At 48.4% G+C, this 13609-nt stretch overlaps 1 protein-coding gene across 2 annotated transcripts; it reads left to right on the top strand.

Moving 5' to 3' along the window:
* The first annotated feature begins 2 nt into the window (after window positions 1–2).
* On the top strand, window positions 3–13595 carry CCDC27 (coiled-coil domain containing 27). 2 transcript variants are annotated; one of them, XM_087914845.1, is made up of 13 exons: window positions 3–403; window positions 676–867; window positions 1803–1932; window positions 2554–2688; window positions 3864–3997; window positions 4868–5044; window positions 5970–6233; window positions 7274–7460; window positions 8488–8618; window positions 9792–9869; window positions 10950–11162; window positions 12311–12415; window positions 12549–13595. In XM_087914845.1, exons 2-13 carry the CDS (start codon window positions 715–717, stop codon window positions 12669–12671), a joined length of 1830 nt encoding a protein of 609 aa, XP_087770971.1. In that variant the 5' UTR covers window positions 3–403; window positions 676–714; the 3' UTR covers window positions 12672–13595. The 2 variants fall into 2 exon arrangements, with proteins under 2 accessions (XP_087770971.1, XP_026578760.2); XM_026722975.2 differs by having other exon boundaries at window positions 64–166.
* Window positions 13596–13609: the final 14 nt, after the last annotated feature.

Here is a 13609-nt window from a genome sequence, read left to right as displayed (position 1 = left end):
ACGCATGCGGCCCGCGTGTCGCAGGGCTTGGCGTCATCGCGCCGCGCGGCGAGTTTTCCCCGCGTTGCTAAGCAACCGAGGCTGGCCTAACCTGAAAAAGGAGGCCCGAGATCCGTTGAGCGACCCCCGCGGGCCTAAAGCGGCGAGGGGTCCGAGGGGAGCGAACGTAAGACAGCCTCCTCTTCCAACCTTCATCTCTGGCCTTACAACAGCCCTGTGAGGTGGGCTGGTCTGAGAGGAGGACTGGCCCAAAGATGGGTTAGCCATGAGCTCCCTAAAACCATAAGCATTCAGCAAAGTTTGTGACTCAAACCTCGTCACTGTCACAAGCAATAAAAATAAAGCAACCTTAGCTTTTAAAAAAAATCTTGGTCAATGTTTTGCCTGGCCTTTTTCTCCTAAGGTAGATATTTTCTGGGTGATTTTTTTTTAATGCTCTTGCTTCCCCACCCCAATACAGGGGTTTAAATCGCTGATGGAAAGCTACAGATATTTCTTTCCAAAGAAATGAAATTAATAACAGACGGAGAAGTCATCTCTTTATTTCCCCCTCTTTCAAAGCAGGTCCTGGGTAAAAAAAAAACACCAAAAATCTATTTATTGATCCAGGACGGAATCGATCGCATCTTGATGGCGCATGACCAACTTGATATTTTTTTTTTTCAAATTATCCAGGACTTTTTAATTGGAAGAAAGGACGAGGTTTCTGCATTCATGGAGAAAAACCTTACCTTAATGACGAAGGGGATCAGAGAGTTGAGGAAGACGAGTTCTCCCCAACAGCCCCTTGTGTGGAATCATCCAGACAGCGACAAAATTCATCCCAGCAAAGCATTTCATGCCGTCAAGCGTTATTATGAGAAACAGGTAAGCGGATTTGCAAAAAGGGGGCATTAGTCGTTCTAATACTTGGGTAGGTATTAATACAGGTAGTCCTTGACTTAACGGCCACAATTGAGCCAAGCGAGAGATTTGTTCGTTTGCCCATTTTACAAGTTTCCGTGGTTAAGTGAATCGCCGGCGGCGTTAAGTGAGTAACAAGGCTGTTAAGTCAATCCTGCTCCCCCATCGACATCCCTGGTCAGAAGATCGCAAAAGGGGATCCGGTGACTCCTGGGACAGTGAAATCACCCCGTTTTCCTACCGATTAATCGTTCTTTATTTGGGATCGCAGCATACCGTTTCCAGCTCCGTTCTCAGGGGGGAGAGAGAGACTTTTGGCTTCATGCAAGGAAAGCAGCAGGAGCTGCAGAAGTTTTTCTTTCTCTCCCGCCAGAAATGAGCCTTTGCCAGCACAGCCGCTTGGAGCAGGAGGCCTTGCAGGGTCCCAAAGACTCATTTCTGGCGGAGTTTGGGGGAGAGAAAGAAAGACTTTGGCTGCTTTCCTTGCGTGCAGCCAAAAGCGGAAGAAGAAAGAAGTGGAAAGAAGCAGCCCGGGGGCCCAGGTGAGGCGCGTGGGGCAAGTTCCCCCCCTCTGCCCTTCCCCCCCCTCCCCTCACTACCTCGTGTTGTTCACAATGCAAGCAACGCAAGCCTTGTGTTCCCGCGGGCCATGTGGGCAGCGCAGCCTTGTGTTCCCGTGCAGCCTGGATTAATTGCTTTGGGGGTGACATTTCTCTGCGGACCACCAAAATCTTTTCGTGGACCACGTCCCTCTGGTTGGCGACCACTGCTCTATAAAACACCTTGTACAAATTCTCTTCATATGCTGTTGATATTGTCAGTTTTTAATCCCTGTACACAAACCACAATCCTGATCAAAGCCAAAGGTGTTGAGAGTTTGACTTTCTCTCGTCTCCCAGGGCAAGGAGCAAAGGAAGATCTCCAATACAGTCAATGATTTTTCTGACTCCTCGTTGCTGCAGAAATGCTTCTTGAAACGGCCCGGATGTCCTCAGTATTGCAACCAGGCGACGTCAGCAGTCCCTCTCGGTAAAAAAATCCATTTGGCCGGTGTCCATTTTGTCCCTGGCTTGGCCTCCGTGCGCTGCTTTAGAGACGGTCGTGAAACAGAACCTCTCGCCCCAGTTTGGTGGCCGGTCGTTCAGGGGAATCCCTGCTGCCGTTAAGTGAGACCCACGTTTTGTTGAGTGAATCCAGCTTTTCCCCACCCCTATTGGTTGGAAAAGGGGATCGCGTAGGCACACAAATGCTGCGACCATCGTAAATACAAGTCAGCTGCCGAGCGCCTGAATTTGGGCCATGTGAGCCTGGAGGAACGCTGCGACGGTCGTTAAGTGTGAAAAATGGTCCTTTTGGAAAGTACTGTCCCTTCAAACGGCCACTAAACTGGGGGTTGTAACTCAAGGACGATCAGTCCATGTTTGGTGCTAATGCAGGCAGCTGCTTAGCGCAGTGTGAATCCACATTTTTTTCAAGCTTATCGAAGAGTCACCTAGAATCCCAGGGCTGGAAGGGACCCTGGAGGTCTTCTAGTCCAACCCCCCCTGACCCGAGGCAGGAGACCTGATACCACCCCAGACCTGGGAAAAGAGTTGGGATTGAATCCTCTGCTCGCTGTCCCAATTCCTCACCCCTTCCTCTCCTCCCCAGAAAGCAGCACTTCAAAATCTGGGGATCTCCCTGTCAACATCAGCACCATGAGCCTCACTTCCCAGATCTCCCTCGACAACTGGAATTCCCTGGTCCAAAATCCCGAAATTTGGGACTCGAGGAGCCGCATCAGATGTAAGTTTCTTTGTCTGGCTTCAATTACAGGTTTTCTTCCCACCAGCCTCCCTCAAAACAGAAGAGGTTTATAGCACTTCTGTCAACCTGGTGATGTGTGGGCTTTAGCCGAGGACCCCATAATTCTTATTCTCCTCTTCCTCCTCCTCCTCGTCAACCGATTCCCCTTCTCTTTCTTCTCTCCTTTTTTCTCCTTCTTTCTCATTCCCCTTCTCTTTCTCCTCTCCTTTCTCCTTCTCCTTTCCCTTTCTTTCTCCTCTTCTTCTGTTTCTCCTTTTCTCATTCCCCTTCTCTTTCTCCTCATCTTCATCTCTCCTCCTTTCTCCTTCTCCATCCCCTTCTGTTTCTCTCTTCTCCTCCTCTCCTCCCCTCCTCTCTTTCAGCACTGATGATGTTCCTATTTCTACAAGAAAACCACCAAGCTCAGAAAGCACCAAGGCCCCACATCGTCCTTCCTTCCTTCCTTCTTCTCCTTCCTTCTCCTTCCTCCTTCCTCCTCCTCCTCCCTCCCTCCCCATTCCTTTCTAGCACTGATGATCCTCTCCCCTTAGTTGGGCCATGAAACGTCTACAAGAAAACCACCAAGCTCAGAAAGCTTCCAAGGGCCCCACTTCCTTCCTTCCTTCCTTCCTTCCTTCCTTTCCTTCCTTCCTTCCTCCGTCCTCTCCCCTCCTTCCTTCCTTCTCTTCCTTCCTTCCTTCTTCCTTCCTTCTTCATCCTCTCCCTCCTTCCATCTCTCCTTCCTTCCTTCCTTCCTTCCTTCCTTCCTTCCTTCCTTCTCTTCCTCCTTCCATCTCCTTCCTTCCTTCCTTTTTCTTCATCCTCTCCTTCCTTCCATCTCTCCTCCTTCCTTCCTTCCTTCCTTCCTTCCTTCCTTCCTTCCTTCCTTCCTTCTCTCTCCCTCCTTCCATCTCTCCTTCCTTCCTTCCTTCCTTCCTTCCCTCTCTCTCTCTCTCCCTCCCTCCCTCTCTCCCTTCCTCCCTCCCTTCTCCTCCTCCTCCTGGAGCACCAAGGACCCCTCAATTCCACCCTGGAGCTCCAAAGCGTCTCCCCTAACGGTCGGCCTCTGCTCCTCCCACATCCAACGAAGAGGGGGAAGGGGACCCAGCAAGCCTTTTGGGGGGGGAGGGGGGGCAGGCTGTTCTCTTGAGACGTTTCTCTTTCCGCCTCCCCAGTTTATCCCTCTTTCTCCTCGGAAGTGGTCTTGCCCAAGTGGAAGAGCTTCACAGAAGGCATCATCCCCCACAGCCAGCTCAAAGCCCGCTCCATCAACCGGATGCCCTGGTACATCCCCGTGCTTCATGACAAGGTGAGGATTCGAACCCAGCGCAAGCCCAGCGGGAGGAAAAGAGGGCAGACAGGCTGGGCCAGCAGCGTTTCGGGACGTGATCAGGCGAAGGCCTAAAACCAGGAGCCTGTTTGCTGCTTTTCCGACGTGCCAAAGTTCCATTAAAAAGCAGGACATCTTTTAAAAGATGAACATGCGGCAATTTGATCAGTCAGAAAAGGGGCCGAAGGGAGCAGTTTGCAAGGAACAGGTTACAGATGAACCGGGTTGGAAGGCACCTTGGAGGTCATCTAGTCCAACCCCCCCCTCCCGCCCAAGCGGGAGGCCCTACACCATTTCTGACAGATACCAGTCCGGTCTCTTCTTGAAAGTCTCAAGTGATGAAGCTCCCACAACTTCTGAGGGCAACTTCTGTTCGACGGGTTGATCGTTCTCCCTGTCAGAAAGTTTCTCCTTATTTCCAGGTTGAATCTCTCCTTGGTCAGTTTCCCATCCATTCTTCCTTGTCTGGCCTTTGGGTGCCTTGGAAAATAGCTTGACCCCCCCTTCCTCCTCCCTGTGGCAGCCCCTCAAATATTGGAAGATGCTCTCCTGTCTCCCCTGGTCCTTTTCTTCCCTAGACTAGTCAGGCCCAGTTCCTGCAACTGTTCATCGTACTTTTTAGTCTCCAGTCCCCTCATCATCCTGGTTGCTCTTCTCTGCACTCTTTTAAGACTCTCAACATCGTTTTTATAGTGCAGTGAACAAAACTGGATGCAGGACTCTAGGTGTGGCCTAGATAGGTGGAACAACAGGCAGGTGTTGTTTGCTTGCAAATGCCATAGAGGCCTAGAGTAGGAAACCCAGTTTTGTGCGGATGTTGGGCTAAAGGAAGGTTGGTTCCCTTCCCAGGATCTGAGCCTCAATAAGATGGGAGAGGAAGTTGCCCGCTTGGCTCCTTTTGAAGCCGAGTGTATCCGGAAGGAGGCCGTGATCACCGTTCTGCGGGAAGAGGTCCAGGCCATGCAGAAACAGTTGGAGCAGCTCCAGAAATGGCAGGCCACTGTTTTAGAGGGAATTTCAGAGGAGGTAATCACTCACTTTTCTTTGCTTCCCAGTCTTGTCTCGATAGCTGCCGGGACCTTTTTTTATTTATTTATTTTCCCCCTCCCAAAGTTTTCTTTAACAAGATTTATTACCAGGACTAGCAATAAGCCCTTCAGCAGGCTTATATACTGCTTCACGCCATGGGAGAATAGAACCGAATGGAGTGGAGTGGAGTGGAATCGGATAGAAATAGAGTAAAGTAGAGTAGAACAGAATGAATTAGAATTAGAATGGAACAGAATAAATTAGAATAGAATAAAATGATTTAGAATTAGAATGGAATGAATTAGAATTAGAATGAATTAGAATAGAATGAATTAGAATTAGAATGAATTAGAATAGAATGAATTAGAATTAGAATAGAATGAATTAGAATTAGAATAGAATTAAAATAGAATGAATTAGAATAGAATAAATTAGAATTTGAATAGAATAGAATTAAAATAGAATGAATTAGAATAGAATTAAAATAGAATGAATTAGAATAGATTAGAATAGAATAGGATAAAATAGAACAGAACGAATTAGAATTAAAATAGAATAAGAAGTAAAATAGAATTAGATTAGATTAGAATTGAATACAACAGAACGAAATCGAATAGGATAGGAATAAGAATAACAAATAGAATAGAATGCGTTAGAATTAGAACAGAACAGAATAGAAAATAAAAATAGAATAGGAGTAGACTAGAGAAAAATGCAGAAGGTAGCGTGACTAGTCCTCAACTTACAGCCATCACGGGCAGCCTCCCTTGTCGTCGTAAGTTGAGGGCTACCCACGTTACCTCCCGTAAATCCAAACGTTCAGAATCGCCCAAACGGCCGAACCCTCACCCACCCCCACCCCATCACCCCCCAACCCCCAAAAAATAATCCATCAAGTTTGCTTTCGAACCCTCCTTCCCAGAAGCGTGCCAAAGTGGACGCTTGGTCCGAATGGGAACTCAACCAGCCGTCTACGTGTGGCACCTGGCCCTCCCTTGGGCTGGAGCAGAAGAGCATCCCCTCGGTCTACGTGGACCAGGTCGACCGGTCGGAAGGCTCCAGCCAGGAGTTTGAGCGCCTGAAAGAGCTGCTGAGCCAGTCGGAGGAGACGTTGGATTCGAAAGCGCTGTTTGTGAAGAAGGAGCTCTTAAAAGACCAGGTGGAACTTGAGCACTTAGAGAAGGAGGTTAGTAGAAGCCACCCCCTCCTCCCCAAAAAACCCACGGGGGTCAGTCAAAGATCTGGAAAAGTGCGTGGGCGGGATAGGAATGCAGGGTGGTCCTCGACTTACGACCACGGTGGAAGTGTTCTGACACACACACAGGGACACGCACACACAGGGACACGGCGACCGTCATAAATACTGATCCATTGCCCAAGTGTGGGAATTTTGATCCCGCGGGGAGGCTGCGATGGTTGTAAGGGTGGAAAAATGGTCCCGTCGCTTTTTCCAGTGCCGTTGTAACTTTGGTCATTAAATGAACTGTTGTAACTGGAGGATTACCTGCATTGCAAAAAGCAAAAGTGAATTACAGATAGTCCTCGACTTGCAACTGTTTGTTTAACGACCGAAGCGACAACGGCTCTGAAAAAAAAAATGACTTAGGACCGTTTTTCACACTTAGGACCGTTGCAGCCTCCCTGCGGGATCAAAGTTCCCACGCTTGGCAACGGACTCGTATATATGATGGTTCGCCCTGCCCTGGGAGTCAGGCGGTGATTCACCTTTGGCGACTTCCTGATGAGCGAAGTGGACAGAATAACATAATGAAAGAGTTGGCGGGGGGGACGGACGGGACACCTCAGAGGTCTTCTAGCCCAACCTGCTGCTCAAGGAGGAGACACTTCCATACCGGACAAAAGAACGACGAGAAGTCCAATTTCACGGAAGAAACTGCGCAACTAATCAACTGCAGCGAATTCCCTCAATAACCGTAGCAAAGATGATCGTAAACGTGGGGCAAAATTCACGTTTAACAACTGTTCCTACTCAGCCGTCTAAGCTTTGGTCTGGCTCTCTCATGAGAGAGAGAGAGAGAGAGAGCACAGTTACAGCTGGTGCCTTCCCCTATCCTTAAATCCTCAGAAAGACGATGGCATTTTCCCCTCCCCCTCCCTTTTGTAATCAACAACACAATCACAATCGCAACAACGAGTCTCTTTTCTCCCCCCGCCACACCCCACTCTTTCCCGGCCGCCTCCCGCAACATCGACGTGGCTGAAAAGAGCCTGGTGGAAATAGACGATGAGATGCTCTCCAGCAGCGGATCCAAAGGGCGGGAAGGCGATTCGAGCGATCTGGACGAATCGGAGAACACGCTGATCCTCTACAAGCTGCTGGAGTTCCAGAAAGTGAACGAGATCCTCTACGAAGAGCTGAAGAAAGCGCGGAACGAGTACGAGCTGGCCACAGGTATCCCTAGGCACCTCGAGAACTCGGAGGGGAAAATAAAGAGTGAAGTAGAGCGGGGTCGGCCACCTTTTGGACCTCAGGGACCGCCAAACGCATCGTTTTAAATCCCGCGGACCAGAGACCCTGGGAAAATCCGTAAAAAAAGTCTGCAGGGAAATTCCCCACTCCGTTTTCCTACCGATCGATCGTTCTTTATTTGGGATCGCAGGATAATGTCTCCAGCTCTGTTCTCAGGGGGAGAGAGAGAGAGAAAGAGGAGAGACTTTTGACTTCATGCAAAGAAAACAGCAGAAGCAGCAGAAGTCTTTCTTTCTCTCCCCCAAACTCTGCCAGAAAGGAGTCTTTGTGAGAGTTGTCATGCGGGCGCAGCCTCTTGGAGTAAGAGGCCTTGCAAGGTCCCCAAAGATTCATTTCTGGCAGAGTTTGGGGGAGAGAAAGAAAGACTTTGGCTGCTTTCCTTGCGTGCAGCCAAAAGCAGAAGAAGAAAGCAGCCCGGTGGCCAGGTGCGTGGGGCGCGTGGGGCAAGTTCCCCCCCTCCACCCTTTACCCCCTCCCCTTACTACCTTCACGTTTACAGTGCAAGCGATGCAGGCCTTGTGTTCCCGCGGGCCATGTGTGGGCAGCGCAGCCTTGTGTTCCCGCACAGCCTGGATTAGTTAGTTAATTTACTTTCTTTTCATTGCACCTCGTACAATGAAATCAAACTCAGTGCACTTCAAGACCATGAAAATAAACACAAACACACATCCTTCACACTCCACCTTAATTGCTTTGGGGGTGTGTGTGACATTTCCCTGCAGACCACCCAAATTTTCTCATGGACCACCAGCGATCCCCGGCCCACCGGTTGGCGACCCCTGGAGTCGAGTAGAATAGGAATGCGGAATAAAATGTCGCCTTGAGTAGACCTTAAGCAAACTGTTCTAAGTCCAGGACCGCCTGTAAAAAAAAAAGGCTGAGAAAGGAAGCATGGGGTGGAAAGGTGGGTGGGTGGGCTTCCTCTCCTGCCTCCCACTTGCTTCCACAGGCGCGATTTCATCCCTGCAAAGAGAGCTGTCTTTCGAGGAATCCCAACTGCGCAAAGCCGAGGTGGAAAAAGAAGCTTTGCAGAAGGAACTCGGGGAACGAGGCAAACAGCTGGAGGCCATGTCGAATAAGGTTCGGTCACACGGGCTCGGCCTGCAGGACAGTCCCAGCGCAGTGGTGGAATTCAATTTTTTTTTTAACTACCGGTAGTAGTACTGATGGGTGGGGCATTGCTTGGTGGGCATTACTTCATGGGCGTGGCATGGCTTGGTGGGCGTGGCAGGGGAAGGATATACTGCAAAATCCTCCTTCCCTCCTTACCCCACTAACCTGCTTTCCAGCTCCGTTCTCCTGGGCAGGGCAACCGAAGGAGACCCAGCCAATCAGCCGGGACTCGGGAAGCGGAGAATAGATGGGGGCGGGGCCAGTCAGAGGTGGGATTTGCCAGTTCTCCAAGCGACTCAAGATTTCCTCTACTGGTTCTGGAGAACCGGTCCGAACCGGCTGAATTAGCACCTCTGCTCCCGGGCGGTCGAGGAAAAATGGATTTTTACAGGGTTGGGATTCGCACTCTGCCCCCAATGAGTTTAGCGGCTCGGCTTGCAAAGGAAGCCATCCTGAATTTAGAACAGAACAGAAGAGCGTAACAGATTTGGAAGGGACCTTGGAGGTCTTCTAGTCCAACCCCCCTGCTCAGGCAGGAGCCTCTATATACCATTTCAGATAAACGGTTCTCCAATCTCTTCTTTAAAACCTCCCATGTTGGAGCAACTCAGCACTTCTGGAGTGGTGAAAAACGGTCCTAGATTTTTTCAGCGCTGTTAACTTCGGAAACTAAATAAACTGTTCTAAGTGGAGGACTAGCTGTGTGGGTGTGACGGGCAGCAGAAGTCATTTTGAAAGAGAGGAAGAAGAGACCAAAAGAAAAAGGAATCCCAATTTGGAAAAGATAAAACAAAAGATAAAAGAGAAGGAAGCTCAAATCCAACAGGCTTGCTTTTTTATTTTGTTTTTACGATTAAATATATATATATTTTTGGTGATCAAAATACAGAATACATCTTGATTTTTTTTTTCTTTGTTAGCCTAAGAGGCTTTCTTGGTCATCTTGACTTTTGTCCTTCTGTTGATGCAACCTAGGATGGCTTTTTGGGATGGGGGGGGCAGCTACAGCGTTCTCCTGACTAATCTGGTTGGGAAGACACGTTTTATTCCAAAAACGAATAAAATAAAATAAAATAAAACTTGCTCGTTGGAGATCCCCAGCGCAGGAACTTTTCACAAGCGCTGCCTTTCCCTTCTTAGTTTTCCAACTTGCGGGAAGAGAGGAAAAACGAAGAAATGATGGGCACCATCGAGAGAGAGAATTGCAAACTTCGACAGGTAAAGGAACACCCCAGCCCCCCTCTTTCCTTGGATATCTTCTCAGGAGATTTCTGTTCTTGGTTGGGTGTTTGGGTTGGCCCCACTCCGTAAACCCAATCAACTCCTGTGTACGGTTAATGCAATATCAGGGGTTTTCAATTCAATTGTATAGAATGCGAAGGAGGTGCATTTGTGTTTTATTTTGATATAGTTATAATCTACACTGAAGATGGCATTTAATTTTATTGTACAAGGTGCAGTGACAATAAAGTAAACTAACTAACCGTTCTGTTCTATTCCTATGTTCTATTTCTCTTCCTATGTTCTGTTCCTATTTTTAGTTTAGGTAAATTTCTCTGGTAATATCACACTACTAACTAGAGCATGCAAAACATTTGCTAGACCAATACTTGAATACAGCTCATCCGTCTGGAACCCACATTATGCATCTGATATTAGCACAGTTGAGAAAGTCCAGAAATATTTCACAAGAAGAGTTCTCCACTCCTCTACTTGTTGTAGAAAACCTTATGCCACCAGACTTGAAATTCTAGACCTAGAAAACCTTGAATTATGCCGTCTTTGGTCTGATCTAAGTATAGTACATAAAATCATACATTGCAATGTTCTACCTGTCAGTGAATACTTCAGCTTCAACCATAACAACACAAGAGCACACAATAGATACACACTCAAGGTTAACCTCACCAAACTTGATTGCAGGAAATACGACTTCAGCAACAGAGCGATCAATGTCTGGAATACTCTACCCGACTTAGTAGTTTCTTCCCCAAACCCCAAAAACTTTAACCTCAGACTGTCTACTACTGACCTCACCCCTTTCCTAAGAGGTCTGTGAGGGGGCGTGCATAAGCGCACCAACGTGCCTACCGCCCCTGTCCTGTTGTTTCTTTTATTTTTCTTTTATTTTTCTTATATGTACCCATTTCATGTATTCATAACTGTGTATACACTTATTATCTTGTAAACAATTGACAAATCAAATGAATAAATAAATAAATAAATGACTGCAAAAATGACCGGATTCTCTAATTTGCCCTTTTTTTTTTCCCCCTCCTCCTCTTCCTTCCTGCCCAGGAAGTGACCAAGCTGGAAGTCCAGCTGGCAGACAGAGACCAGGCCATGCACATGTTACAAACCAACGTCCAGCAGCTTCAGTCCGAGTTACTGGTGAACAAGCACCATACCAGTCAGCAGCTGACCAGCCAGGATGAACTCCAGAAGCAGCTGGACATTTTGCAACGGGCAGAGCAGCAGACAAGAGTCACCCTGGAGAGTGTCAGCGCCCGGGTAAGATTGGAACACGGTCATTAAGTGAATCCGGCTTCCTTCGTTGACTTTGCTGCTCAGATGGTCGCAAAAGCGTATCCCGGGACCCAGGGGGGAAGGGGGAAACACTGTGACCGTCATAAATAGGGACCGGTTTGGAAGGCGTCCAAATTTTGATCGCATGACCGCAGGGACTCTGCCATGGCCATAAGTGTGCTGTTGTCCTTTCAAATGGTCACTAAACAAGCCGTTGTAAGTTGGCTACCTCTACCTGGCTCAAGAGCAGTAACCGCTTCCTTAGGTGTCTTAGTAACAATCACTTAACTATGAGCCAGCGGTGTGTTGCAGCTGCCAAAACCCACCCAAAAACTCAGTCATTTTTTTCAGTGCCGTCGTAACTTTGAATGGTCACTAAATGTGGCAATCCAAGAACTACCTAGACTGTATCCTTATAATAAAAACACCCTGTTTCCCTGAAAATAAGTCCCAACTGAAAAGTAAGCCCTAGTATGATTTTTCCTCCCCTGGGATGCTCGTAATATAAGCCCTACCCTGAAAATAAGACCCAGTTAAGATCGTCAGCCAGACGGACGTGTTTAGTATCGTATTTCCCTGAAAATAAGACCTAACTAGAAAATAAAGCCAGAATTCCGGCGATCGCCCGAATTAAATCGCGAGCCTCGGGCAACACTTCAAAGATTTTATTAGGAGCAACCTACTGGCATGATCTGTAGGACATCGAGTCTGAGATATGTAACTTACAATCACTCTGTGACCCTGTTTCCATCCCCACCCCATCCTTCTGGGCGTATCCTAATTCAGATTGTCCCACGGGACGTGTTCCTGAGCTAGAGGTCATCAATCACATGCTCCAATAGAGGATTTTCGAGTCCAGAATTCCCGGCTGCCTCAAGTTACAATCTCTAACGCGTCTTTTGGAGCAAAAAAATTAATAATACAAGACCGGGTCTTATTTTTTTGGGGAAAACATGCCAGCATTAGCCTGACTGACTCTGGGGGCTCTAATGTGCTCGACCTTGAAGGGAAGCAAATATCAAACCTTAGCAAGTCCTCAGCGGCTGCCTGTTCCTCCCATTCTGCGTTCCGGTTTTTACGCTTTCCCTCTTTTCTCTCTCTCTCTTTCTCTTTCTCTCTCTTTCTTTTGAAAGTTCGAAAGGTTCCGCAGCAAAATCATCCAAGCCGCTTACAGCACACCCGGCACCAAGTCCCCACAGGCGGAAATCACCGATGAGGAGGTTTTGGAGGCCTTGCAGGTAACCCTGGAGTCGTCGGGATGGTGGAAAGACAGCGGCGGGTGTGGGCGTGGGGCCGGGGGGGGGGAGACTCCTGGCCCGGCGAGGCTGTCCCTCCCCCCACACCTTCCTGACGGACACCCCTGTCTTTCAGAAAATCATCACTGACCGCCTCGATTTCCATCAAATGCTGAAGCAGAAAGGCGTGAAGGTCCCGTCGCTCAGCTCCGAGCCTGCCCCACCACCGACTCATAAGAAAAAAGGCGGAGGGAAATAACCAGCCCCCCCTTTAGGAAAAAAACAACAACCTTCCCCCCATCCAAAAAAGAAAACTCTTGAATTTCTTATTCTGCTCCTGAGCTGTTGCTTTTCCTGTCTCCAATTAAACGATGGCACTCGCATTTTTTTTCCTCCTTCCCTTTGCTTGTGCGTGAGTAGGATTGTTAATTGAAGTCAGTAGGATTACTAGCTGAAGTAATTACTAGCTGTATAAATTAGCCTTCGTCTGGCCACACCTGCATCCAGTTCTGGTCCCCGGCATTACAAAAAAGCAATGGAGGCGTTGGAAAAAGTGGAGAGAAGAGCAACTAGGACTGATCGAAGCGCCTGGAAGGGTGAAACAATACGAAGGACGGCATTGCAGGAACCGGGGGTGTCTAGTTTAATGAAAAGAAGGACTAGGGGAGACATGAGAGCAGCCTCCCAATATCTGAAGGGCTGCCACTGAGAAGAGGGGGGTCCAACTATTCAAAGCAAATTGGTAGTAGATAAAAGTCAACATAATTTAAGGTGAATTGGACTTTTGTGGAGGCGAAGATGACTCGAGATCGATAACGTGTTTGACTCCTCCCTCCCTCGGGCTCAGCCTAGTCATTTCCTACATCAACCTTGCCAAATCATTTTTTTTGGGGGATGCTAAAGGCCCCCTGGGGTTCCTTGACCGGTGGATATTTTGCCAGAGCAAGGAAGGCCACGGATGTTTTTCATCCTTCGTTCTGCCCACCTCTTCAAGCTCTTCATTTCGGCCTCGCACTGGGGAAAGGGTTCGATTCCGTTTGGGGAATCTCTTAGCCGCGCATTGCCGCCCCCCCTTTTTTTTTTTCATCCAGGTCTCTTCATCCGGCCCGTCTTTTGGGGCCTTTTTCCCCCCACGATGCCACTTTGGAGATGATGAAATCTCTTGGGGGGGTGGGTAGAATCCAGAACTGGAATTTT

Source organism: Pseudonaja textilis, chromosome 18 (genome assembly GCF_049901715.1).
Source record: "Pseudonaja textilis isolate UNSWEBS1 chromosome 18, rPseTex1.2, whole genome shotgun sequence".
Classification (NCBI taxonomy): domain Eukaryota; kingdom Metazoa; phylum Chordata; class Lepidosauria; order Squamata; family Elapidae; genus Pseudonaja; species Pseudonaja textilis.
This window is presented reverse-complemented; position numbering and strand designations above follow the sequence as displayed.